At 31.1% G+C, this 27,673-nt stretch overlaps 3 protein-coding genes across 5 annotated transcripts; 2 read left to right on the top strand and 1 right to left on the bottom strand.

Annotated features, from left to right (window-relative positions):
• Positions 1-192: 192 nt before the first annotated feature.
• On the top strand, positions 193-11,186 carry LOC111416333 (protein GPR107). Of its 2 annotated transcripts, none has more exons than XM_023048319.2 (7): positions 193-367; positions 424-534; positions 592-737; positions 9,368-9,590; positions 9,647-9,754; positions 9,804-10,633; positions 10,744-11,186. In XM_023048319.2, exons 1-7 carry the CDS (start codon positions 284-286, stop codon positions 10,889-10,891), a joined length of 1,650 nt encoding a protein of 549 aa, XP_022904087.1. In that variant the 5' UTR covers positions 193-283; the 3' UTR covers positions 10,892-11,186. The 2 variants fall into 2 exon arrangements, with proteins under 2 accessions (XP_022904087.1, XP_022904086.1); XM_023048318.2 differs by having other exon boundaries at positions 10,732-10,977.
• Positions 11,187-14,368: 3,182 nt separating this feature from the next.
• Positions 14,369-23,880, top strand: LOC111416373 (tRNA-queuosine alpha-mannosyltransferase). Of its 2 annotated transcripts, XM_023048374.2 has the most exons (6): positions 14,369-14,504; positions 14,556-14,832; positions 14,884-15,181; positions 15,281-15,363; positions 15,414-23,369; positions 23,450-23,880. In XM_023048374.2, the coding sequence occupies exons 1-5, from the start codon at positions 14,423-14,425 to the stop codon at positions 15,649-15,651; spliced, it is 978 nt and encodes a 325-aa protein (XP_022904142.1). In that variant the 5' UTR covers positions 14,369-14,422; the 3' UTR covers positions 15,652-23,369; positions 23,450-23,880. The 2 variants fall into 2 exon arrangements, with proteins under 2 accessions (XP_022904142.1, XP_022904141.2); XM_023048373.2 differs by having other exon boundaries at positions 14,884-15,363.
• LOC111416372 (cytochrome P450 6A1-like) lies at positions 21,087-22,671 on the bottom strand. Its single transcript, XM_023048372.2, has 2 exons — positions 21,588-22,671; positions 21,087-21,528 (listed from the first exon to the last, which is right to left on the bottom strand). Exons 1-2 carry the CDS (start codon positions 22,669-22,671, stop codon positions 21,113-21,115), a joined length of 1,500 nt encoding a protein of 499 aa, XP_022904140.2. The 3' UTR covers positions 21,087-21,112.
• Positions 23,881-27,673: the final 3,793 nt, after the last annotated feature.

Below are 27,673 nucleotides of genomic sequence, written 5' to 3'. Positions count from 1 at the left end.
TTTAATTTAAATCCCCCTCTAAATCCGATTAATCCCGATTACTTCCGAAATGTCAAATGCCAAACGTCATTCTAAAAAATTGACGTTTTCCTACTAAAAGTCTTGAAAGAAGTTTATAATGCGGTTGTGTATTTAAAAGAAAACGCACGAAGCAATAAAGTTGATATTGATCGTAATAATTACTTGGTGATAATATGCAATGAAGCTTTAAACACAAACTAAAAATTTTTTTCTTCGCATTGAATAAAAACCTTGTAGAGAATTTAATTTCGATTTTTCGAAGATGTTTAATCATATTTTGAGATATCTCACGTTATTAGCCACCTTAAACTTGTGTTTTGGGAGGATACATAAAATTAACATCAGCGTAAGTATAAATTAAAGATAATTAATTTTAATAAAATCAATTTTTTTCTTTTTTAGAATGACACTCGTAACTATATAGCATTAAGTACGTTCGGTTTTTATAAAGGTGGTAGATTAGATGTGCAATTAGAACATTTTACTGCAACGCCTTTATCAAAAAGTGACATGGTATGCATAATTAATACAATAAGTTTACTTCAAAACCTTTTTTTTATACCCTTTTAGTTTGGATTTAGTTTAGATCGAACATTAAATGATGCAATGAACCCGTATTTAGATACGCATCAAAATGAATGTTTGTTAACGCAAAAATTCCGTACGGAACACGACACCGATATAATTTATTTCATTTTGGATTTAAATAACAAAATGTGAGTAAATTTTTTTTGTGATTAATCACCTATTGTTTAAGATTATTTTGAAATCACTTAACACTGATTAGTCATTGATTGTATTGAAACATAATTTAAGAATGATATAATTCAAATAATATACAGGTGTTTCTAAATTGATGCTAAAGATTTCAAGGATTGAGGGGTGTCTTTCATATAGCTTTTTGTTCAAAACACTTTCTTCTCCAAGTTATAGCCCTCTAAAGTGAGGTTATATAATTGTTTTTATTTAATAAATCCACTATGGAGGAATTTAGAAGAATGAAATTTGGTTGGGGTAAAATGACACTTTTTGATTTTTGTAACCCTAAAATGTTATTACAAGGGGGTAAAAAAATCAACCCTTATAATATTTTGCATCAGAACTTTTTAATGTGTCTACATTTTTCTATTTAAAAACGCAACTATTTGAAAGAATGGCATTTTCTATTTAGTTGAAGAATATTACTTATTGTAAATTAGGAAATATCACAATAACAAATTGAACAATAATGTGAGGTTGAGAAAACCATCCCCTATATTAGTTTGCAGTAGAAGTTTTGAATGTGTCTATTCTTTTATTTAAAAACTTGATTTAAAAGGACGGATTCAATTTCCAACTTTATTGTCTTTTGACATTTTTTCATAAAACTGTTAGTTTGATCACAAAAAATACATATGGCATAAATTCAGACTAATTACTGAAAACAGAAGTCATATTGAAAGAATAGCATTTACTATTTAGTTGAAGAAATATGTAAATTAAGAAATACCACAATAATAATTGTACTAGTAATAACAATTAACAAAAACAAATAATAACAACGTTAACAAAATATCATAATAACTCATAATAAATGTTGAAAATGCCGCCCCTCAGCAGCAACGCACGATTCTACCCTTCGCCTCATTGAATTTCGTATTTTTTCAAATACAGTCAACGCCCGCTTAACGTACGCCCGCTTTACGTACGTTCGCAGATACGTACAAGACGTTTTATGACCTCGTGTTCGTACAACGTACATTTGTCATCCGCATTAACGTACATCGCCGATGTACGTTAATGTTTTGTAACAAGTAAACGCATCACGGAGCATACCTACAACATTAGAACTTCGTTCCATATTTGGGTCTACATTCTCTATGACATCGGCGAGATTTTCCATTTTATTTAAAATTTCACTTAAAGTTTCTAAGTTTAATACATTTTCTTTGGGCAGGTCTTCAACGGCATCATCGTCATTCGTTTCGACATTATCTGTCTTTTGTAATTCCATGAGATCTTCGATAGACAACTCTTTGTCATGTGATTCTATTAACTCTTCGATATCTTTTTCGTTTATTTCCAAGCCTAAGCGCGTTCCAATTTCTATCACGCCTTCTACAACTTCGTTTTGAAGATTTTCACCATTTGTTTCGTCGTCATAAACAAATTGCGGGCACAACTTTTTCCACGCTCTTTACATTGTCGTTTCTTTAACTTCATCCCAAGAGGCAGACATATTTTTAATTCCATTATGAATATTGTAATCTTTCCAATAAGACTTAACCGTTAATTCCTTATTATCATCAATAGCTTTAATCATGCTTACCATAGTTGCACGTAAATAATATTTCTTAAACGCGGCTATAACGGTTTGGTCCATCGGTTGGATTAATGATGTCGTATTTGGTGGCAAAAATATTACCTTTATATTGGGACATAACTCATTTAACGTTATTGGATGCCCAGGGGCATTATCAAGAAGTAGTAATGCTTTAAACGCTAAGTTGTTTTTAGAGCAGTAATCTTTCACTTCTGGAATAAAGTTGTTTCTATACCAATCTTCAAATACAGATTTCGTGACCCAAGCTTTACGATTTGATTTCCAAATCACTGGCATTGATGACTTTAATACACCTTTAAGCGCTCTCGGATTTTCACTATGGTAAACCAACATTGGCTTCAATTTAAAATCACCTGCCGCGTTTCCACCTAGTAATAAAGTTAGACGATCTTTGGCAGCTTTATATCCCGGCATACGTTTCTCATCTTTAGTGATATATGTGTTGGAAGGCATCTTCTTCCAAAACAATCCCGTTTCGTCAACATTAAAGATTTGATGTGGACTGTCATTTCCATCATGGACAATAGCTTTTAGTGTTGCTATAAATTCACTAGCAGCGTTAGAGTCTGCACTCGCTGCTTCTCCTGTCAATTTCACTTTAATTAAGTTGGCCCTGATTTTAAATCTTCTAAACCATCCCCAACTTGCATTAAACGTATCAGTTGCGTTCTCATCCATTTTTTTTCTTAATTCTGAATAAATTTCCTTAGCTTTTTGTTGGATAGCAGAAAGACTTAAAGGAATATTTCTGTGTAATTGAGAGTCTAACCAAACTTTCAAAATCCCCTCCATTTCTTCCATCACATTAGAACGTATACGAGTACCTGAAGTTTGTTGAAGATTTACCCCATCTTTAACATAACACTTCAGACATTCTTTTGATTTTACTATTGTGTTAACTGTTGATCTACTGTATCCTAAACGTCTTCCTATTTCCGCTAGTTTTTCACCCTTCTCTGCCATTTCAATAATTTTCAGTTTTTCAGCAAAAGTAATCGTTTTTCTTCTTTTCGAACCTTGTTCTATCTTGCGGTCACCTTTCCTTTTATTCATTTTCAACATTTTATTTCTAAAATCCCGTTTGATCGAAATGTATTGACGCGGACGATGTCTGAAACGATCTGAAGCGAACTCAGGACGTGTATCGATTGAATTCACAAAGATATTTTTTCGTCCGGTCTCTTTCGGTAAATCCCCTATGCAAAATGTGGTAAAATAGAGTAGTGTAACGAGCAAAGTAGGAAAGTCCCGAGTCGGCCGTAAGTGTAATTTCGTACGAACAAGTTTGTACGTTCGTGCGAACAAAGAACATCTTGGAACCAATTAAACATAAATATACGTATTCTTATGGATATTTCGTGTTCGTTTAACGTACATTCGTTATACGTACGGTAACTCAGGAACGCATTGTGTACGTTAAGTGAGCGCTCACTGTAGTCTTGTTGTATTCCTAATAGTTTCACATGAATTCATTGAATGAATTTAATTCTGGGAATCTGGCTGGTCAATTCTGAGGACCACCGCGACCTATCCAACGATTTGTATAAACTTCGTCTAAGTAGCGACGAGCGTTAATACTAAAATGCACTGGCATGAACAAAACATCGAAACATCATCGAAAAGCTGGCGCGCCATTTAATCTAATTGGAAGAAAATATGGTCCAATTAAATCATTGTCAATGACACCAAGCCACACATTTAATGAAAATTGATGTTGAAACTTGGATTCAACAATTTTATGTGAATTTTCTTCAGCCCATACGTGATTGTTATGGAAATTACTAATGGATTCTTTTGAAAAACTCGCCTCATCAATAAACAAAATACGACATAAAAACTGCAGTGTCTTTTCATTTCTTTACCCCCGTGTAATAACATTTTTGGATTATAAAAATCGTCAAAAAGTGACATTTTATTAGTTTTTAGTTTTAGTTTTCTAGTTTTTAGTTAGTTGTCATTTTCTAAAAAATATTGACGTTTGAAATGTCACTTATGTGGTACCATTGGATTCAGAAAATTATTCAAATTTCAAAAATGTAATAATATACAGGCTGTTCCATTTAAAAATCTAAAGTTAGTGTCACTTCCGGCGAAACCGGAATTGAAAAAAAAATTACTTGTATGTCAAAAAGTGTCTCTTATCATGTGTATAGGATGTCCCAAATTTGAATCAATTATCTTCAAAACTAAAGGAGGTACGGGGGTGTACCATGATCCTGTTACACCCGGTATAGTTATTTGTATTTTTTTTCCCTAACTTTATAGAGCTGTAACTTGGTGGTGAACGGGTTTTAAACAAAAAGTTATATGAAAGACCCCCTTAATTTTTGCTGAAAATCATCCCTTGAAATCTTTCACATCAATTTAGAATCACTTTGTATAATTTAAGAATCATCATGCCGCTTAAAAATCGACAATTTTTTTTTAATCGACGAATCACTCAAGTTTCGACGTGACGTCACTTTTTGTGACGTCATCGAACGTGTTAACCATATATTTTCGCAGCACATTTGATTAAAACACATATTTTCAGGTGGAATACGGTTGTTTCTTAGGTTTTCGACGTACATTGTGTCCCAATTTCGTTGTACGCATAGGTTATCTCCGAAACTAAAAGAGATAGAAAAAAAAGTAGCTTACATGTCATGATCTCGTTTTTCGAGAAAATGCTAATACCGAAAACTGCGAACAGCTATCGTCTTTTGTTTTCGCCCTATCGACAAAAATAGAAAATTTTGCGAAAATGACAATCGCGAATATCTCATTTATTATCAAAGATGGAGTATTATAAATAAAACATTATATGGGCAACTTTTTACGAAGAATTCAGTGGCGTAGGTAGAATTTTTTTCCCATCTTTTATTTTCCAGATTTTACAAGTAACTTTATTTTTTTAAATGGAAACTATAGTTGGCTATGACGTAAAATAATTTGTTATTTCCTTCTGATAACAAATATACAGGGTGGTTAAGTTTTTAATCGGGAAACTTTACTAGGATGTAGTACTTGCATAAAAAACACAAGTTTTTTATATAAACATAAGGTCGCAACTCTTTTGTTTTCGAGCTATGAACGATCAAAGTTGAGCCAAAAATTTACATTTTACTTTTTATTTCATTTTATTATCATTAAACCGAAGAATTTGAAATTTTGTATGTATGTACTACTGATTAATACCTTATTTTCAAGCATACCTTAAACTTCCCTAGCGCCCTCTAAGGGGATGAAATTCACCACCCCCTTGATTTTTTTATAAGAACTTTTTAACGCTATGGAATATTAACATAAAAAATATGGGTTGTAAGCTTATTCTTTAGTGGTACTTTTTTGTCTCTTTAGTATTTTCTTTAAAGTTAATAGTTTCCGTGTAACAAAATAAAATATCGTGCCATGTACAGTTATGTGCCGCCATGTTGAGCTAAATTTATTCTAAAAGTTGGCTGTGAGAACTTGTAAGTTTCATTTACGGTGAATCCTCATAATTGTATCAACAGTATCAATTTTTTAACATTGTTTAAAACAACGTAATTTGTTCAGCCAGACATTAATCTTATTTATGGTTTTTCTTATGAAAATCACAATTAATTGGTGTTATTTAGTTAGTACTAGATCCTAGTAAGTGCCCAATGTCCATAGCCAGCTATAAAGAAAATTTTTTTTTAATAATAGCAGCGCTTTACAGTACAATGTAGCATATTTTATTTTTTTATGCTAAAACTATTATCATTAAGGAAAAAACTAAAGAGATAAAAAAGTACCAATAATGAATAAGCTTTACAACCCATATTTTCTTATTTTAATATTCCATGGCGTTAAAAAGTTGTTATAAAAAAATTAAAGCGATTGTGAATTTCATCCCCTTAGAGGGCGCTAGGGAAGTTTAAGGTATGGTTGAAAATAAGGTATTAACCAGTAGTACCAACATACAAAATTTTAAATTCTACGATTTACTTATACCCGAAATAAAAGATAAAATATAAATTTTTGGCTTAACTTTGACGGCTCATAGCTTGAAAACAAAAGAATTGCGATCCTATGTTTATATAAAAAACTTATATTATTTTGGCAAGTACTACGTCCCAGTAAAGTTTCCCGATTAAAAACTGAGCCACCCTGTATATAGTTTGTTGGGTATATTTCTTATAGTTATTCAATAGTTAGCAAAAATTCTTTTTGTTCTTTCTAAAACTATTGTATGCATTTAAAAGTTAATGTTGCTATAGTGATAATCATACCATGATGGAAAACAATATTTCCAATAATTGCCAAAGATTGTCATATATCATTTGAGACATTTAATGGAAAATTGTAACATAAGGCTTAATGCGCTGTCTTAATATATTGAGGTATCTACCTGAGTTTAAGTTTTCATGGTAGATACTATATGCCAAAATTCTATTATTTAAAAGGGCACACCATATATTGAACCTGAATCTTCTTTGAGAATATTCAGAGAAATACGTATATAAAAATAAAGTTACTTGTAAAATCTCGAAAATAAAAGATGGGAAAAAATTCTACCTACGCCACTGAATTCTTCGTAAAAAGTTGCCCATATAATGTTTTATTTATAATACTCCATCTTTGATAATAAATGAGATATTCGCGATTGTCGTTTTCGCAAAATTTTCAATTATTGCCGATAGGGCGAAAACAAAAGACGATAGCTGTTCGCAGTTTTCGGCCTTAACATTTTCTCGAAAAACGAATCATGACATGTAAGCTGCTACTTTTTTTCTATCTCTTTTAGTTTTGGAGATAGCCTATGTGGACAACGAAATTGAGGCACCATCTATAGATAACCTAAAATGTATACCTTCTTGCCCTACCTACCTCTCTAACTTATTGGTTCCTAAAGCTATCAGAAGATTAAATACTGTTAGTAAAAAACTAAAAACTGCTTGGAAAGTGGAAATACTATTTCAAGAAGTTGCCTACTGCTTCTAAAATGCTCGATACTGCAGAAAAAGGCCACAACTTACTTGGAAAAGACTAGATACTGTTTTCAAAATAACACCTATGCCTTTCAGAACGCTAAACACTGCTGTTAAAGGTTTTGACCTACTTGGACAAGCGGAATACTGCTTCCAAGACTACTTATTGCTTTCAAAGACTTTAATAATTGTTTGGAAAAGAGATCTGCTTTCCAAAAAGCTATCTACTGCTTCCAGAATGTTAGATACTACTGGAAAAGACTATTATCTGCTTGGAAAGACAAGATACTGTTTCCAAAAGACTATTAACTACTTTCAGAATGCTAAATATTGTTGGCAAAGACTATTTAATGTTTTCAGACGACTATATGCTGCTGCCAAAACACTGCTTAGTGCTTGGAGATTACAATACTACTGGCTGAAAACTATTCTTCTGTTGAGTGATATCTTTCTGTGTCTCTTCCATTACAGATTTAAAAATTGCTGCTACAACACTCGATTCTTTGTCACCCAGATGCGATATATCTTCTTCTAGGTCTAGTGTTAGTTCTAGTATTAACACAGAGTCTATTGACACGCAGTCTATCTAACGACATGTAGTCAGTCGTTATGCGTCGAAAGTGTAAGAAAAACAAAGGTGTTTCATCCATAAATATACGTTGTAATCCTACCTAGTTTAGTGAATATAACTTTACTTTTAAGTTTATCAGATTGATTTTGTGCGTGGCTATAAAATAAACCATATGTAGGTTAGGTGTTGACCGGTTTAATAGGAAAATGCATGGTTAACATCAGCGACGTCACATCAAAACTTTAATATGATTTTAAGACTAGATACGGTTTTCAAAATGATACCTATTGCTTCTAGAACGCTAAACACTGCTGTTAAAGGTTTTGACCTACTTGGACAGGCGGAATACTGCTTCCAAGACCACTTATTGCTTTCAAACACTTTAATAATTGTTTAGAAAAGAGATATGCTTTCTAAAAAGCTATCTACTGCTTCCAGAATGTTAGATACTGCTGGGAAAGACTAATAACTACTTGGAAAGAAGAGATATGCTCTCCAAAAAACCACCTACTGCTTTCAAAATGCTAGATACTGGTAAAAAAGATTACAATCTGCTTGGAGAAGACTAGATAGTGCTAACAAACAATTACAAACTGATTGGAAAGACGAGATACTGCTTCCATAAGACTACTTACTGCTTTCAGAGTGCTATGTACTACTAGAAAAGATTACGACCTGCTTGGAGAAGACTAAATTAAATACTGCTGGGAGAAACTATTATCTGCTTGGAAAGACAAGATACTGTTTCCATAAGACTATTAACTATTTTCAGAATGTTAAATATTGTTGGAAAGACTACTAATTGCTTGGAGAAAGTTAGATATTGTTGGAAAAAACTATTTAATGCTTTCAGAAGACTATATACTGCTGCCAAAACACTACTAACTGCTTGGAGACTACAATACTACTGGGTTAAGACTATTCGTTTGTTGAGTGATATCTTTCTGTGTCCCTTCCATTACAGGTTTCAAAATTGCTGCTACAACACCCGATTCTTTGTCACCCAGATGCGATATATCTTCTTCTAGGTCTAGTGTTAGATCTAGTATTAATACAGAGTCTATTGACACGCAGTCTATCTAACAACAGGTTGTTTCATTCGTAAATATACGTTATAATCTCACCTAGTTTAGTGAAAATAACTTTACTTTTAAGTTTATCAGATTGATTTTGTGCGTGGCTATAAAATAAACCATTTATAGATTAGATGTGACCGGTTTAGTAGGAAAATGCATGGTTAACATCAGTTAACATTGCTTGTGATGTCACATCAAAACTTTAATGTGATTTTTCGGTATATTCTACACTTTCCCGCACTTTCTTTTTATTTATTTATTTATTTTTTTTGGGTTATTTCACATTAATTAAAAAATATCGTCGATTTTTAAGTCACATAATGATTCTTAAATTTTTCCCAATGTTTTTTCGGAATTAATCACCTATTGTTTAAGATTATTTTGAAATCGCTTAACACTGATTTGATTAGTCATTGATTGTATTGAAACATTTTTGTTGTAGAATGACTGTTAATTGTAGTAAAGGTTGGCACAATGGTGTTCATATCTACAAGCAACGAGAAGATATTCCATTAACCAATTCTAAATCGGACGTTTTCGGTGATAAAAAACTTCTTCAACGCGTCACAAGGGAGGTTATAAATGTTCCTGAATCTCGTAGCCTTACCTTACCAGTAACGGAGGTTGTTAATAAAAAAACTGGAATTGTTTATTACAATACAAGCGTAAGAAATAAAAAAAATAATAAAATTTATATAAATAATATTTAAAAATGTTTTAGTTTTCAATGACGGTTGAAACTGATAGTGGAGAAGGGCTTTATAATCTTTATTTTCATAGTTGCCCCAATTACAAATCCGACAAACGAGATGTTATGTATGCTTTTACTGTAAGAAACGTTTTATTTAATTAAAAAAATACTAATTAATTATTTTTAGATGAAAATTATTGAAGAAAACGCCGGTGGTAGCTTCTTATCCGCAGGAGAGATGCCTTTACCAGCTTTATATTGTACAATGGCTTTCCTTTTTTTCCTTTCTGGTTGTTTTTGGGTGTTCCTCTTAAAACAATCGCGACACCCCGTCTTTAAAATTCATTATTTAATGGCAACTTTGGTTTTTATCAAGTCGATTTCTTTGGCTTTTCACGGAGTTAATTATCATTTCATTGAAATTAAGGGTGTTCACTTGGCTACTTGGGCCGTTCTCTTTTACGTTGCCCATCTTTTAAAAGGGGCGCTACTTTTCATTACGTTAGTTCTAATAGGAACTGGATGGACGTTTATTAAACACGTTTTAGCACCCAGGGATAAACGATTATTTATGACGGTAATTCCGCTACAAGTTTTGGCGAATGTCGCTGAAATTATCTTGGAGGAAAGCGAAGAAGGGGCTCGGGAACATCGCGCCTGGCAAGATGTTTTTATACTCGTCGATTTGCTTTGTTGTGGATGCATTTTGTTCCCGGTCGTTTGGTCAATTCGACATTTACAGGAGGCTTCGCAAACTGATGGGAAAGCAGCGGTTAATTTAAAAAAATTAAAACTGTTTCGACATTTTTATGTAATGATCGTTTGTTACATCTATTTTACCAGGATTATTGTTTATCTCTTAAAAATTACCGTTCCATTTCAATATGGGTGGTTACACGAAATGTTCCGTGAAATGGCTACTTATGTTTTCTTTGTATTGACCGGATATAAATTTAGACCGGCGGCTCATAATCCGTATTTTTCTGTACCTTCCGATGATGAAGACGAAGATGAAGTGTAAGTTATATTTAATTTAATTTATTTATTTTTTTTTTTTATTTTTAATTTTTGTTTAATTTTTTCCCAACATGTTTAATTTTTAATTTGACTCTTAGAGTGTTTTCTAGACTGACGGAAATTGGGGCAATGGAAGGAGTATCAAGAGTCAATGTTAAACACAAACTGAAGAAAGAAAGCTTAATAACCGAAGTGGTTGAAGATGAGGAACACGAAAATTTACTTCCAACGAAGGAGAACAGCCATGAATACGATTAAAAAGTTTAATTTTTTCCGTATAGATGTATAAACGCTGTAAAAGTGCTGTGATAGCCTCAAAATGATAACACACTTTTCGTACATACGTCATTAGCTACGTAATATTTTAGATTTTAAGCATTCGATATTTATATTCCTATTTCCAAGACGATTTCATGCTCATTTTATTAATTGCACGACTCATAACGGCAAATACAGTCTTTACGGTTTAAATGAAAATCCTAACCTCACTTTTTCCAACATTTCTGTCATCTAACCTCACATTTTCAAAAAATATGTTTTTACATTTTAAAATTTAATATTTCCAAGAGGATTTCATGCTCATTTTATTAATTATTGCACGACTCATAAAGATAAATAGAGATTTTTTTGAAGATTACGCCGATTTAAGGCTTAAATGAAAATCCTAACCTCACTTTTCCCAACATTTCTGTCATCTAACCTCACTTTTTCAAAAAAAAATGTTTTTACATTTTAAAACCGTTCTTAGTGTAGATTTAATATGTACAAATTGTAGATCTAAACGTTTATAAATTCGAAATAGAGAAAATATGTATAATAAAATTATTAATAAAAAAGTAGATGGAATTTTTCGATTTAATTGAACAAAGATTGTAATGATTATTACGTACCTATTATTATTATGATTTGAGTGTATCCTATTCAATAATAAAGTTTTATAATATGATATTAATTCCTTTGGTTTTATTACTTTTATTGTCCACAACAATATTATTTAAAATTTAAACCTTCCAAACGTTTTATCTTCACAACGTTATAGTTTTTATTGTTTGAGAAACATGGTTAAAAAGATTTCAAAAGCTGGAATGGATTATTTAAGCTTTTCTTATCATATCAAAAACAAATACTTTGGTATCTGGAGGCCAGATTAAAAAAATGTTTTAATGTCTTTAATTTTCCCTCAAATCAGCTCTCTTAGTCTGTTAGCACTTCATCCATGTCTAAATAAGATTACTTGTTGGTTTCTTCTCAAAATTAATTTTTTAAATATTCTATACCACATGATACATTTTTGTTATGCTAATTATACATTGTTGTATACTTTATTATTAACTTTATTCTTTATCAAATTATCTTTTAAGGGTTTATTATAAATTTAAAATAATCAAAAACTTTTAACCACAACATTTACAAGCAATCTACAACATAACTTTAAATGCCTTGAAGTATTTGAAAATGCAACGTGTTGAGAACGTTTTATTTATTAATCCATATCATGGAGGTTTTTTCCGTATAGAAGTAGGTTTTTTATTTCAGAAAACAAATCCCGTCTTCAGACGCACGGCTAAACCCGAATTATTCTAGTTCTAGGTCCAGTGTTAGTTCTAATTTTAGTGCAATAAAAATATACAACATAGTGATATCTAGCAACATCATGTTTAGACTCATTTTAATGGTTTTTCTAATAAAAAATACATTATAAAAGAACACCATGAAGTTGTCCATTTGTCTATTATATGATAACTAACATCAGATTTAAAATGTCAACCTCAATTTTGACATATTTGTAATCTTCATTAAAAATCCTTTAAAATGAGTACAAACACGACATATTTATCTTCAATATGAATGAAGTTATGGTCAACTTCCGGTTAGAAATGTCAACGTCAATTTTGACATATTTATAATTGTCGTGAGAAATCCTTAAAAATGAGCCCAAACATGATACGTTTAATACCAATATTAGTCGAGATATACGCAACTTCCGGTTTGAAATGTCAATGTCATTTTGACAAACTCTTAATTTTTATAAAATGTCTTAATATTTGTCACAAAAACAAAAATATAATAAAAAATTAAGGTTTTTATTAACATTTAAAAATTAAATTGCTATCTTCATTGTTGCTAACTTTGTGTTTAACGTTTCTTTATTCAAACTTTTTCGTTTTTTGAGATAAGTGTGTCATGTTTGGACTCATCTTAAAGGTTTTTTTTAATAAAGAATACATCATAAAAGAACACCATGCAGTTGTCCATTTGTCTATTATATGATAACTAACTTCATATTTAAAATGTCAACCTCAATTTTGACATATTTGTAATCGTCGTGAAAAATCCTTTAAAATGAGCCGACACATGATACGTTTAATTCCAATATTACTCGAGATATAAGCAACTTCCGATTTGAAATGTCAACGTCATTTTGACATATTCTTAATTTTTATAAGATGTCTTAATATTTGTCACAAAAACAAAAATATAATAAAAAATTTAAGGTTGGTATTAATATTTAAGTTAAATTGCTATCTTCATTGTTGCTAACTTCGGATTTAACGTTTTTTATTCTACCTTTTTTGTTTTTTGAGATAAGTGCGTCATGTTTGGATTCATTTTAAAGGTTTTTTAATGAAAATGACAAATATGTCAAAATTGACGTTAATGTTTCAAACCGGAAGTAATAATATTTCCATTAAATAATCCACTTACCTTGCTTATAATTTCATCCATTTACCCATTTTGAATTAAATACAACCTTTAAATCCAATTAATTATGTGTTTTTCATTAAAAAAATTTTAACTTCAACATCAATTTTCACAAGCAAATTGCAATATTTGGATCTTAATCACTATGGCAACCGAGTCAAGTTGGATAACCTTAAAATAATAAAATTTTATTCCGATTTTTTTATCAATTCTAACCTAATTTTTATTAATTTTAAAACAATTCGAATTCTTTACGATTATCTCGCATTCATAACAAATTCGTTAATTGTAATTAATTTAAATCGATTTCAATTAAGAGAAATAAAGTAAAAATATCTTTTTTTGATTTAATCCACTTACCTTGTTTATAATACCCTAGATAAACCAATTTTGAGTTAAATACAGCCCTTTAAACCAATTAAATAAGACTTTTTCCTTAAAAAAACTTAAATTCAATTTTGACAAGCACCTGCAATATTTGGATCTTAATCACCATGGTAACCGAGTCAAGTTGGATAACCTAACAATAATAAAATTATAACCGTTCATGTTTTTTTTATTTTATTTTATATCTTTTTTTTTAATATTTTTGTATTTTTGTGTATTGCTTCTTAAGGGAAATACACTGATAAATAAAAACATAGAAATGTCAATTCTTCCAATAACGTCACTGCTAGGCCTTTGCGGGGGACAAGGTTTATATATAAGAGGTTGTCTAGATTCGTACGCAACCATACCTGACCATACCGCCCATACCGCCAAGCAATTCATATTAAACAAATGCACGGAGATCGCTTACGTTTAAAATTCTTAGCGGCAAATTTAAAAATATAACACGAATTGGAATTTATACTTTTTAAATTAAAAAAATAATACTGGTAATAATTGTTATTGCTGTCTCTTATCATTCCCATTATTAATAACCAAATTTTTAGTTTAATTAAATTATTTCAGTATAGACGCTAATGCCCTCTTACGGGGGATTTCCACATACAATCAATCCCAAGCATAGATAACTACAAGTTTATATCAAAAATTCAGCCATGCAATAAATACATAACCTCACATTCCTTAAAGTATTTGAAAATGCAAAATGTTGAAAACGTTTTATTTATTAATCCATATCATGGAGGTTCTCATAAACAACTTATTGATACATTAACTAAATGTACTCAATCAAACTAATACATTCATCTCGAATACAAAATTATCTTTTTAGATGTGGATAAACCCACCACTGTTTATTTAAAGCCAAAGAAATGGCATTGGAAAGCAAGATGTTCTGGATTTATCCTATCAGATTTAATACCACCAATCAAAAATGAGAAGGTTTTATTTTGTACTTCTGTTTTAAATCTAGCTGAATTACTTGGGTTGAGACCAGATTTAAATGTTTTAAAGAAAGTTGTTTATTTTCATGAAAATCAACTTGTTTATCCTGTGCAAGTAATGAAAGAAAGAGACGTTCAGTACCAAATTAATGAAATAACAACTTGGTATAAAACATATATAATTATCTTTTTGATTTTATTTAATTTTTATTTTAGTTTATGTGCAGACATAGTTATTTTTAATTCAACTTTTAACCAACACTCATTCTTAACGAATATAAATAAAATTATTAAAATAATTCCCGATTTTAAACCAAAAAATATAACAGAAAAGATCAAATCGAAATGTATCGTTTTATATTATCCAATATCTTATCCAATTATTAACAGAGAAAAAGATAATAGGCCATCTAAGCTTCATATAATATGGCCACATCGTTGGGAATATGATAAAAATCCAGAAAAATTTTGTAATACTCTGTTTAAATTAAAAGAGTTTGGAAAAGAATTTGTTGTATCCTTTTTAGGAGAACAATATTCAGAATTACCAGAAATATTTCTTAAAGCGAAAGATACATTAAAAGAAAATATTCTTAATTATGGCTATATACAGAATAGATGTGACTTTTTAAATTATTTAGGTATGGGCCATGTTGTCGTTTCAACTGCAGATCACGAATTTTTTGGTGTTGCAATGTAAGTTATTTAAAATTTAATATTACAATGCTACAAATTTTTTTTTTTAGGTTAGAATCAACATATTTAGGTTGTTATCCTCTTGTTCCTAATGATTTAGTTTATCCAGAAATTTATCCCAAGGAATGTTTATATAAAAACGAAGATGAATTATTTGAAAAACTTTCTGGTTTCTGTGATAACCCTACAAACGCTTTGGATGCTCGAAAACACTTAAATATTGATCTTGAAAGATTTTCTGAGGAAACTGTTATTCCAAAATTTCTTAATGTACTTCAAAATACTTAATTACTTTTCCCAAACTGGATGGAATTGTAAAATCACCAAGATATATGTAATTACCGTACTTGCAATCTTTAAAAGAAATTGATGAGAATATAGGTTAGGTTCTAAAAGATGATGCTTACAGATGCTGTTAAAGCTGCATTAATATTAAACATGTTTGATTCAGTTATTGTGGGTTTTTGTGTTTCTAATTGTTTTATAATATTTTCAATCTGCAACAAAATGGTTGAATTAATATCAAATTAATTTAATTTATTGGTACACTGCTCAAAAAAATTATGGGAACACTTTTTTCGAAATCTGTAACTTTTTAAATAATTCTTGTAGGCAAATCAAATTTGGTTTACTTCATATATTTAACTAAAGAAAATTACAAAAACAATGTTACAACTCTTAGTTTACTAAAAAATGTAAATTAATAACGAAAAAATAAGTGGAAAAAATTTCAAGTATGCTTTGAATTCGCGAATGAAAGCATACTAAAGATGACAAATGAATTCAGTTGTCAATTTTCATTGATTAGAAGCGTTATGAGGCATCTTAGTGAAGTGCAAATTGCTCGTGCTGTCGCTCTTATTCAGCATGGCCACTCTATTTGAGGCCACTCATAAGACATTTTGGAAAACAATGCGATTACTTGGTGTTATAGAGTCTCCCACAGATCTACCCACTCTTGATACTGCTGCTCTAGCGGAGTATTTTGCATCTACCAACGTACTTTCCTTTTCATTCAGCTTGGTTACAGATGCTGAGGTTGGGATGCTTTAACTTACTCCAAGTCTACTAGTGTTGGAGCAAATGGTATTGGACTCAGATTCCTCTTACCCATTCTGGATATAGTTATTAGTCCCCTAACACATATTTTCAACTGTTCTTTTGAATAGTCTATATTTCTGTTAATCTGGCGAATCGCCCATGTTATTCCTATCCCAAAAATTAAATCTCCGTCTCATGTTGATGTCATGGACTTAACCTGAATCCAGGTAAAGCGCAAGCCATTGCATTTGGCGCTCGCCTCTTGCTGGCACAATTTAATTCCTTAACTACCCTTCAAGTGAGGCTTGGCGACACCGTTATTCCGTTTTCTAATCGGTCAAAAATCTTGGTGTGGTAATGGATTCGGCGATGTCTTGGCGGCCACAAGTTCAGGGAGTCTGTAAGAGGGTTTACTTCTCTTTCCATACTTTTTGCGTTTGATCGCGTTTTTCTTTTAAAACTAATTTAATGCTACTGTTAATTTACACCATTATTAAAAAAGAACCACTGACTAAAGCATAGCAATGATCACTGCTCCAGAAATAGCAAATCAAGAGGAACATAGCGTAGTTCATACTATTGACCTAGCTACTATGCGTCAAAAGTTGTAATACATTTTCCGAATGTACTAAAACGTTAAAAAATAACGAAAATAATTTTTTTTTCAAAAATTATAAGTGATCGTGAAAAATTTTTCAAGTAAAAGTTATGTGAGATTATGCTGTCTACCCTAACTGAACAAAAAAAATTATAGATTTAAAAAAATAGGGCAATTAGTACTCACATCCGGTATAACCGGAAGTACAAAGAGAATGATTTCATGTCGTAATAATCCGTTTTAACGGCCTAATTATGCATTCCAGATGGTTACTAATAATAAAGAAAAATATGGGGGTGAGCCACTTCTGAGGGACACCCGGTATATTTATGTAAATATTTATTTTTGAGGCAATAAACATTATTATTATTATTCGACATGTTAGCAGGGATCTTTGAGTTTCCCGTTCTGTTATTCAACGTTTATGGAATCGGTTTCGGGAGACTGGCCAACATGTTAGAAGAGCAGGACAAGGTCGAAATCGAAAAATTACTCAAAATCAAGATCGATTTCTTGTCCTTTTAGATCAAACTGTTAGAAACGGATTAAAAGAAGCGAATTTTAAACCTAGAAAACCTCTAGAAGGTTTGCTCTGGATCATAGAGATTGGCAACTTCGTCACTGGACGCCTGTACTGTTTATAGACGAGTCCAGATTTCGTTTAACTCGTTGCAATGGTCGAGTACGTGTATATAGACGTCCTGGTGAACGCTACGCAGCCGCTACTATACAGGAAGCGGATAGATTTGGTCGGGGATCTGTTATGGTTTGGGCTGGAATCAGTATAGACAACAGAACTGATCTTGTTGTTGTTCCTGATAGAGTAAATGCCATGAATTACATCGAAAACATCTTGGAGGACGAAGTGGTGCCAAAATTTCAGCCTAATGCAGGACAATGCAAAGCCACATACCGCCGGCATCGCCAGAAACTTTTTGCAAGAATGGCCGGCGTTAAGTCCTGACCTGAATCCTATTGAACATGTGTGGGATCAGCTTGAGCAACGTGTTCGCAAACGCCCTAGTCCACCACTAATACGGGAGACTAAAATCTTCGCAGACTAGTGCGAAGCATGCCACGCAGGTGTGATGAATTGATCCGTGCTGGTGGAGGGCATACACGGTATTAAGCCTCACCAATCCACAGAAAATCCGACTGTCATCAATACTATGATAAGAGTCGTTTCCACTTTGTTTTGCATTATTAATTTACATTTTTAAGTGTAACTCAGAAGAAAGTTGTAACATTGTTTTTGTACTCTACTATTGAAAAGTTTCAGATTTCGAAAAAAGTGGTACCCTAATTTCTTTGAGCTGTGTATAATTCAAGAATCATCATGTTGCTTAAAAATCGACAATTTTTTTAATCGACGGGAAATCACTCAAGTAAGCCCTTACAACTAAAAAGAAAGTGCGGAAAAGTGTAAAACTTACCGAACAATCACTTTAAAGTTTCGACATCACCGATCGTGCTAACCATATACAGTGCGTTAATTAATTATCGTAGCCCACGTCATCATTACAAGTATGCAACCAATATCACAGTATTGGTATTGGAATACGCAAATCGAATACGCACGGCTAAACCCGAATATTTCTAGGTCTCTTGTTAGTTCTAGTTTTACTCTAACACTATCACTACACTGAGAAAAATGATGAAAATTGATCTAAACCAATTTAGTTGTCAGACAACTAGTCATTTTTGCTAGAAAATTTACCTAACGTAATTTAGCTGACACATACAATTCTAATTAGTCAAATTTATGATAGTTAATTTATCTATTTACTGAGGAGATATAACTAATTTTTAGAAAAAGAAACTACATCGTGGAAACTAGTTGATAAGTCTAGTTGTTGAGTAGTTTAGTTATCTAAAGTATTTGGTATTTTGTCTATTTTGTTCTAGTCTGAATATCTATATACATTTAACAATGAAATATTTTACCTAAACGGACAAATGTACTATTACATCGATCGTTTATAGAAAATATTTCTTAATACAAAAATTTAGGTGCGACGTCTACAATATTGAAGTAATAAAGCTATCTACTACCATTAATAATAAAAATAATATTAATAGTAAAAACATCTATTAACATTATATAATGAAACTAATTTGATTAGGTATTTATAAGATACATTTTTCGATCATTTATCTATCTTAAGTTATCGAAATAGAATTAGTTTTTATAACTAGTAGTAGCAGTTAGCTAATTTTTGACTAAAAATTCTAGGTAATATGGCTAAATTTTAGCTAGTTTTCCTACATTATTTTTCTCAGTGTAGGTCTAATGTTAGTTTTAGTATTAACATACAGTTTATTGACACACAGTCTATCTAACAGAACGTGATATCACATCGAAACTTTAATGTGATTTTTCGGTCACTTTTCCGCACTTTCTTTTTATTTTTAACGTGTTTTTTGGGTCATTTACATTGATTAAAAAAAATCGTTGATTTTAAACCACATGATGATTCTTAAATTTTTCCAGTTCAATACTTGAATTCCTTCAATGAGAGATAATTCACTTATCGGATATCTTGTTAATTGAGATAATATCTTTTCATTCTAAAAAGGGATTAAATTAATACATTAATTTATTTTTCTAATTATATTTTACACTGTTAGTTAATTTTTCAGCATTAATAATTCCATTACTAAACCCAAAAACAGCAACGATAAGCAAATATATCATCGCATAAAAATCCTTGTTATTCTCCACCATAATATTTCCATACAACCCATTGATTATAATATATCCGGTTGTAACAAGTATACAAAGTGCGTTGGTAATCCCACAACCAAGCATGGCGTTTATAAATAAATTATATTTTTTTAAATTGAAATAAACCCCGCTTTGATATCTTCCTAAATCTTTCAAATTTTTCCAGAATTTATCGGATTTTTCTTTAAATTCGTATTTTTGATTAAGCAAAATCTTGCGTTTAACGATTTTATTAATCGATTCATTGATCTTTTTGAAAAACAGGGTATAGATGTGGAACTCAAATGCGCAATAAAAAGCGATACCCAAATAATTGTAAGCGGACGCTACGGTGATTATTCTTCGGCATAAAAATATTCCATAAATCAGGGAAATCCCGATTTGTAAAAAAACATAAATTCGACTCGTCGCTCTTAATTTTGTTATCGTTTTTCGATTAAAAATGGTTTTTATCCCGTAAGTTTCTCTTGCATTAATCAACGTCACCAAACCCACAAAACTTTCGTATCTTCTTTTGATATAAATTAAACTAAAAAAACTTGAGAATATCGACATTGCGAGTAAAGTGTCTGAAACTAAATAGGTGATTTCGATGGTCGTTATATTTTCTTGGTCGTATAATTTATTGTAAAGTTGATAAGATGTATCCAAAAAAAATGTTAAACAGTAACAAGAAGACACGAACATTTTTATTTTTGAAATTTTTATTATGCACTTTGAGGGCGTTGATTTGTGATCGCATTTTATATCTAAACAACAATATCCTATGAATGTGTTGTATTGCCACAATGGGGCAAATGCACAAATTATGCAGTTTTCAGAAAAATTAGACATTCTTATCGCGTATTTCAATTCGTTGTGGAGTAAGTTTGGATAGGTGGATGATTATTTTGATTGTGATGGGTGTAATTTAGTTGATGGAGTAAAATTAGAGCTAATAATGGATTGATGATGAAGAAATTATAGGTTGTCATCGATTTTGTTAGTATTTAGAAATTGGTTGTATTAAAAAATTATTACTTATTATAACTCACAAATCTAGATAATCATAACCATAAAAATCTTCTTGGTTTTCTTATTTCACGTCGGTTCACCCCATTTTTCTATATTTCTTCTTTTATTGTTGTATTGCAGTGATTCCACGATTTGTTATCTTTATAATAACATCACTAATTCGTTTTTCCACACCAAGATCCGGAATTATAACCCTATGCGGCTATAAAAAATTAACTTAAACAGGATAAACAGAACAAATCGATTTAAGTAAATAACTCGAGGAAATTGAACATAAAAACAGCGGACAGAGCATTAATCCAAGAATCCCCAAGATCGGAAACACTTGGATAATAAGAAAATTAATTTGTTGTAATAAGTTATATTTATACTTATAATTTCAGAACATTTAAATAAATTGTATGTTCAGGCGATAACAAAAAGTTATTCTTATGAAACCCAAGTGGTTCAATCGTTTTTTCACTCAGCGTAAACCGAAAGTTTTTCAAAATTAACGCCAACCCAAGTTTCGATTGCATCATTCCAAATCTAAGCCCAATACAAACTCGAGGACCATCCCCAAATGGTAAATAAGCAAACGGAGGTATTTTAGGTTTATTTATTTCGTTGAAACGTTCCGGATTAAACTCGTTCGCATTTGGGAAATATTCCTCATCATAATGAAGGCCGAAAAGCGAAATCATAATTCTTGTGCCTTCATCTAAAGTTACATTGCATTCAGGAACGAAATATTCTTTTAAACATTTTCTATTTAAAAAAGGAAGTGGTGGATATTTACGAAGAGTTTCTATAAACAAAAAAATGTTTAAATTAAAATTAAGCATTTTAATTTTAATAAAAGTGTACCCTCAATAATTTGTGTTAAGTACTTCATTTCGGCTAAAATCTCATAATTAATCTCCCCGTTAGATTTTTGTAAAACATTTAAAACTTCTTCGCGAGCTTTTTGTTGGATTTCCGGATGTTTAGAAAGCTCGTAAAGCGCAAATTGCATTGTAGTTGAGCTAGTTTCAAATCCAGCGGTGAAAAAGACGAAAGCTTGTGCGGCTAATTCGTTCACGCTTAAATTTTGTTCTTTATCTTTACTATTTTTTAAGTCTAATAAGATTTGAAAGAAATCGTTTCGTCTAAAATTGGTGGATTCTCTGTATTCAATCATATCCTTAACACTTTTCATAAAAAAATCGTTTATGTCTTTTTCAAAAACGGTTAAACCCAGTTTCTTTGCAAAATTGGGATAAAATTGTAAGAAAAATACTCGAAACAGCCTCGCGGGGGTGTTCACAAATAATTTTCGTCCATAAAAACGAAATTGGGAGTTTTCGTCGAAACTATTCGATTCAATTCCGAAAGCGGCGGAAGCTATAACATCGGTTGTGAAACAAGCCACGATTTCCTTTATATCCAAATCGCTATTAATTTTTGTTTCATCGTTCATTTTTTGGACCATAACTTTAGCGCATTCCATTAAAATATCGAACATTATCTTCATTTTTCCCGTTGTAAAAGTGGGGGTTAATTTGACTCTTAAATTTTTCCACTTTTGCCCAGATAATGCGAATAAATGCGCCGATAAAGGTTCGTTAATTTCGTCACAATGAACGCCGCGGTCCATAAAATATTGGAAATCTTGAACGCACACTTTTTTAATGATATTTGGATCGATTAGAAGTAACGACGGCATTGTTCCGACGTACATTCCACCAATTTTAGCTCCTTTTAATTTTAATTGATTGTAAATATCTTGAAGGTGAAGATGACTTGATTTTTTTAATTTTAGCGGATTTTGAAAGTTTCCAAATGGAAATGAGGGGGTTAAATAAGGGATCCCTTTTAAATTCCAATAATTATGTTTTGTTTTGTAAAACCGCTTTATCACGTACCAAGAAAGTAGGAATGATAATGATAAGATAATTGTGATAATAATCATTTTTTGTAGCTAAAAATAACATATTGTTCTAATTATATTAAGAAATAAAATATTAAACATACCCTTTAATTAAGTATAATAAACCAAGACACTAAATAAAGTTATTAGATTGTATTTAGATTTGTTTATAAAAAATTAAATCTTATTTCTTTCATAATCTATATAGCAGAAGGCTAATGAGATGAATGACATTGAAACAAACTGATGGGTATTTGGAGATGTATTCCACTCAAGGATTTAGATAGGAGTGGGAAAATGATGCTCATCTAATTGGTGGTTTATTTAGGCGAAACAAAAATATTAAATGTTATTTTAACATTTCGCTTATTAATAGGATGTTTTTACACCAAAAGTTGTTTTACATATGTAAAATTCATTACTTTTTGAATCATTTTTAATTTTTGGTGTGGTATGCAACTTCTTTAACACAATGTTTTTTAGGTTTTAACCATTTTTAAATACGTATGCCTCAAAATATACAGATTTCGATGCAATTTAGTGCAGCAACACAATTATACTCATTATATTAACAATTAGGTACCCGTTTTCCTAAAAATATAAGCAATAAAGTTTTAAAATTTTTTTCCAATGTATAGGTGGTAGCAATGTCTTTCAAATTTGACAAATTGATTAGAAATATTTGTCATATAAGTTTCTGCTGTTCATACATCATCAAAAAATATCAAGAAAAACTGGAAGTAGGTATCAATTTGTAATGATGTACATGCAATACTTACAATGTGGGGAATAACCTCTTGTCTTTTTGTATGAATCGTAGATATATGAAAATGGAACCCAAGTATAAAATTAGGTTTTTTGCATTGAATAAAAGAAGAAGGAACTCTGATCTTCATGTTCTTCTATAGAAGTCCTAATACAAAACCATTAAACTATCCTGGTCGTTTTTAATGAGTTATTATAAAAAATATGTCCAATCCAGCTCTGAGAAAAAGAAATGTTTCATTAAAAAAAAACTTTGTCCTTCTACATCATAGATATGTGAACAAATAGTGATTGCCACTGCTAAGAATTGATAAAAAATTATTCATTGATTTACCTCCAATAATCAATCAATTCAAGAAAGACTCAATTTCTTTCAATGACTCCGATTTGTAAGGAGTGTATATATTTGAAATTCCATTTAGGACATAAATTTTCTATTTGTTAATTATATTATTATGTTAATTAAACTATTAATGTGTTTTAATACTTTTAGAACTTTAACTTCATAGAGGTTGGAGATCTTGGAGATGCAATTTTTTAAAAGTGAGGTTATATAGGTTTCAAAGAAGTTAGTTTCTTTGAATAGTCGCGTTTTAGAGTTTGAACTTCCATTCATATCATTCTCCAGTTGCAGAGTTTCTTTTAATTCTACTTATTAGGTATATGATATCTTCCTTCTTCAGCTCCTTTGAACTGCCCCATGATTTGACAATTTATGAATATATGAACACATACAGTAAGAAATGTGGACACATATTGAACAACACTTTGAAATAGGGATGACTGGTCTTTCTCAGGATCTTTAGGGGGTACTAGATCAGTCAATTACATATTTCTATAATTGACTAATCATCACACTTATTGCTTTCTTACACTTATTCAGTCTTTCTTGAAGAAACAAAGTATTCGTACAATAATACATATATTTCAAATGAACCGGTTGCCAATAGAGAAACTAGATTAATTGGTAGGATGACTCGTTTTTCTTGTAGAGCCAACATCAACCTTCGCCTATGTGCATCGAATCTTCGAGATGTGAGGTTATGTTAGATTTAAATTACTAATATTTATTAGTAATTATAATTATTAGAAAAACTTTGTTCTCAGTTCTATCAATAGAATTTGATTGCGATAAATATTGCGAGTCAACAAGAATCATGTAAAGTCTACAATTTTTTATTTCGAATTTATAGTTTTGGTTCGAATTCTAAACAGAAAATGGAATATATAAGTTATTTTAATAAAAGGTATGTAAAAACGTTTAAAATTAAAGAAATTGGAAAGTAAAATCATCATTATACTCATCGTTTTGAGCATTACGATCTCATTGTGATTAATTAACATATTTTGAAGGAATTGTTAACAATTAAGAGAAAGTGAGGTTAAGTTTTGTTGTTATAATAATAATAAATTAAAACATTTTCTTTGATAAATTATTATTAATGATGTGATCAGGTTTTAAGTAAATTAATTAAATCAATTTCTATTAATTAGTTTAATTTTTACATTTTTTTATTTGATTGACGATTGACAGCTGGTTGGATTTTAGAGCATTTTGGAGTTCGAATTCTTCGTTCATATCATGCTCCAGCTACAGAGTTTCTACTGACTCTTGTTGTCTTTCCTGTTCTTAAACCTTTCTGTCCCCTTGGTTTTATTTCTTACGTGTGTTACGACATTTACAAATACAAAATACTTCTTCCCACTGTATTTAGGCATAACTGCTTGTTTTTCGTGTGGAAGGTTGTCGCTCCATCTTCCTAGGTCTTCCAATGCTTCTTCGTCCTAATGGTGATTTATCCCGTGTTATTTTCAATGCATTCTTCTGTCATTCGGTCGATGTGCTCATTCCATTTCTTCTTTCTGACCAATACCCAATCATTGATGTTATCTACCCTACAGTGAAGAGATGTTTATTATTTAACTCACGAATGAGATCATCAACCGTTAAGCACTAGAGAAGCGGCCACAGTACTTCACCTTGTTGGCAGCCTCTAACCACAGCTCTCTATACTGTGTGACCTTTCGCCTTAGCCTGAACAACTCTGCTTGCTAGTATTGTCTTTATGCAGTCCACGATGACCAGTGGAACTCTTCGAACCAGTGGTTACTACCACCGGTTTGAGAGTGCAGATATTCAAAATAGACTTTCTTTTTATTACGTAACGCAAGTGTTGTATAATTCCTTAATTGTTTGTAATAATCCCAATGAGCAGTAATTTTAGTTCTTCTAAATCTCGCTTTAGCTTTATTTCTCAAATTCTGTAATAATCTGATATTATCTGTCAACCACGGCATCCTCGGCCTAGTAATCAGTGCCGTCTTTACCGGTGCATTTAAATTAAACAAATCTAAGACTGTGTGGTTAAAGAAGCTTTCTTTATGTTTAACATCCATATTAAAAATACAGTCGAACGGAGCGTTATGTAAATCATTTGTAAAATCTTGTGGGAAAAAAAGAAGAATAATCTCTATATGTATAACAAAATGGCTTGACCGGTGGATGGGTTGATCCAATGTGACAATACAATTTCATGGTCAGATGCTTCATTGTCCTGAATACCATGATCCAGAACAACAAGCGCAGCAGACACGGCGACTATATCCAGCAACGTAGAAAAATTAGCAGTGATTCTAAATATCAGCCCAAAAGTGCACTGCTATATTTTGCTGGTATGCTGGTCATGAAGCAGCTGGCTTTCGTGATGTTGCAGACTGATTTAATATTAGTATTAGTACAGTGCTCAAGTGGTGATAGAAAAAGTTGTCTATTTCTTAAGTTACAAATTACCATCCGTTATAAAATGGCCAAATGAAGCTGAAATGCGTAAAAAGAAAGCACCAAAAAAACCCATTTTGTTTGAAATGGGTATGCTATTGCTACCCAATGCTATTGGGTGCATTGATGGTACTCATATTAAAATAGACAAGCAATCCGAAGATCCAGATTCTTATTTAAATAGGAAAAAATATTATTCCATGCAAGTAGGTTATTTTCTTTTAGTGTAATACATATTAGGTAGTGTATGAAAGTAATGTTTTGTTTCTAGGCACAGGTAGTATATATGTGACAATACTAAAAGAATTATTAGCCATGTATTTATTATTATTTAGGATAGCAGGGTTTTTGACTTTAATGTATTGGTTTTGTTTAATTCTTTCTACCTAAAAATCAATTAGCATTCCTTTTTCTTACAATTTGAAAGGTAATGTATGTTATTTTTTTCCTTTTTTAGAAAAAAGATTTCCATAAAGTCCTTTCTACATGTTACCTGACATCTTTTTTTCTTAATAACCTACCTGCTCATGCCATAAAAGTAAACTGTCACAATGAAAAAGGTATGTTTGTAACGTTTGTTGGTTCCTTTTTAACAGACCTTTTTTTGTGACACCGAAATTATGGTAAGGAAAGAGACTGAAGGGATTGTTAATTAACATTTATACACATACATGTAAAAAATAATATATTATATACCAAAATATATAAAAAACTTATAAATACAGAAAATCTTATACTAAAATATAACTAAACTAATTGTCCTTAAAAACTACTTTTTATTATTTTTTTCCCTTTGTAGTGCCACATATTGTTCTAGAATTTCTAATTTTCTATTTCTATACGTTTTTTTTGCCTCCATACTCTCAATTTTTTTGTCATAATACGCTTTCAAATCATTTTTCATTTCTAATAATATACCATTCCTTCTCCTATAACTAACTGTTGGTTTAGCTTTTCTTCTTTGTTTCGATGTGTCAGAGATACTTAAAGTTATTAAACTATTAGGTTCCATTGGGGAACTGTTTTGGGCAATTCGTGAGGTTGGCATTGTAATATTTGTTATTGTTGATTCCTCTGTAGAGATATTTGGTTGGGAAAATAACGATTCATTTAATGGATATTCATTGGTAGCACTTAGTAAAAGTTTAGGATGGATAGATGCCTTCCTTCCTAAAACCTCATTCATCTCATTTTCAAATTCGAAAATTTTGCGCCCCCTTCCAATTTTTCGGTCATCTATCATTTCTGTATAATTCTTCTCTAAAACCTTCCAACGATTTTGACATTTTACGTCGTTAATAGTTGTCCCGTTTTTACTTAGCTCGTTTGAAATCAGCACCCACATTTGGTTGATGTTTTTTAAGTTTGAACTGGTTCCAACTTTATTTATATAAAGTCCATATAATCTTATTAGCTCCTTAGTAAAATCTGAAAGGTATATTTTATAAATTAAGATTTTTTAATTAATACGTTGCACTCTTACCCTTATCATTTTCGCAA

Source organism: Onthophagus taurus, chromosome 1, assembly GCF_036711975.1.
Source record: "Onthophagus taurus isolate NC chromosome 1, IU_Otau_3.0, whole genome shotgun sequence".
NCBI classification, from domain to species: domain Eukaryota; kingdom Metazoa; phylum Arthropoda; class Insecta; order Coleoptera; family Scarabaeidae; genus Onthophagus; species Onthophagus taurus.
The sequence above is the reverse complement of the archived record's forward strand: the minus strand, read 5'-3'. Positions and strand labels throughout refer to the sequence as shown.

Coding starts and splice junctions, on each gene's coding strand:
- LOC111416372 (XM_023048372.2), bottom strand. CDS start 22,671: ATGATTATTATCACAATTATCTTATCATTATCATTCCTACTTTCTTGG. Junction 21,529..21,587: donor CTTAACACAAATTATTGAGG/GTACACTTTTAT, acceptor TTTTGTTTATAG/AAACTCTTCGTAAATATCCA.
- LOC111416333 (XM_023048318.2), top strand. CDS start 284: ATGTTTAATCATATTTTGAGATATCTCACGTTATTAGCCACCTTAAAC. Junction 368..423: donor TACATAAAATTAACATCAGC/GTAAGTATAAAT, acceptor TTTCTTTTTTAG/AATGACACTCGTAACTATAT. Junction 10,634..10,731: donor GATGAAGACGAAGATGAAGT/GTAAGTTATATT, acceptor TTTGACTCTTAG/AGTGTTTTCTAGACTGACGG.
- LOC111416373 (XM_023048373.2), top strand. CDS start 14,423: ATGCAAAATGTTGAAAACGTTTTATTTATTAATCCATATCATGGAGGT. Junction 14,505..14,555: donor TATTGATACATTAACTAAAT/GTACTCAATCAA, acceptor TTATCTTTTTAG/ATGTGGATAAACCCACCACT. Junction 14,833..14,883: donor ATTAATGAAATAACAACTTG/GTATAAAACATA, acceptor TTTTTATTTTAG/TTTATGTGCAGACATAGTTA.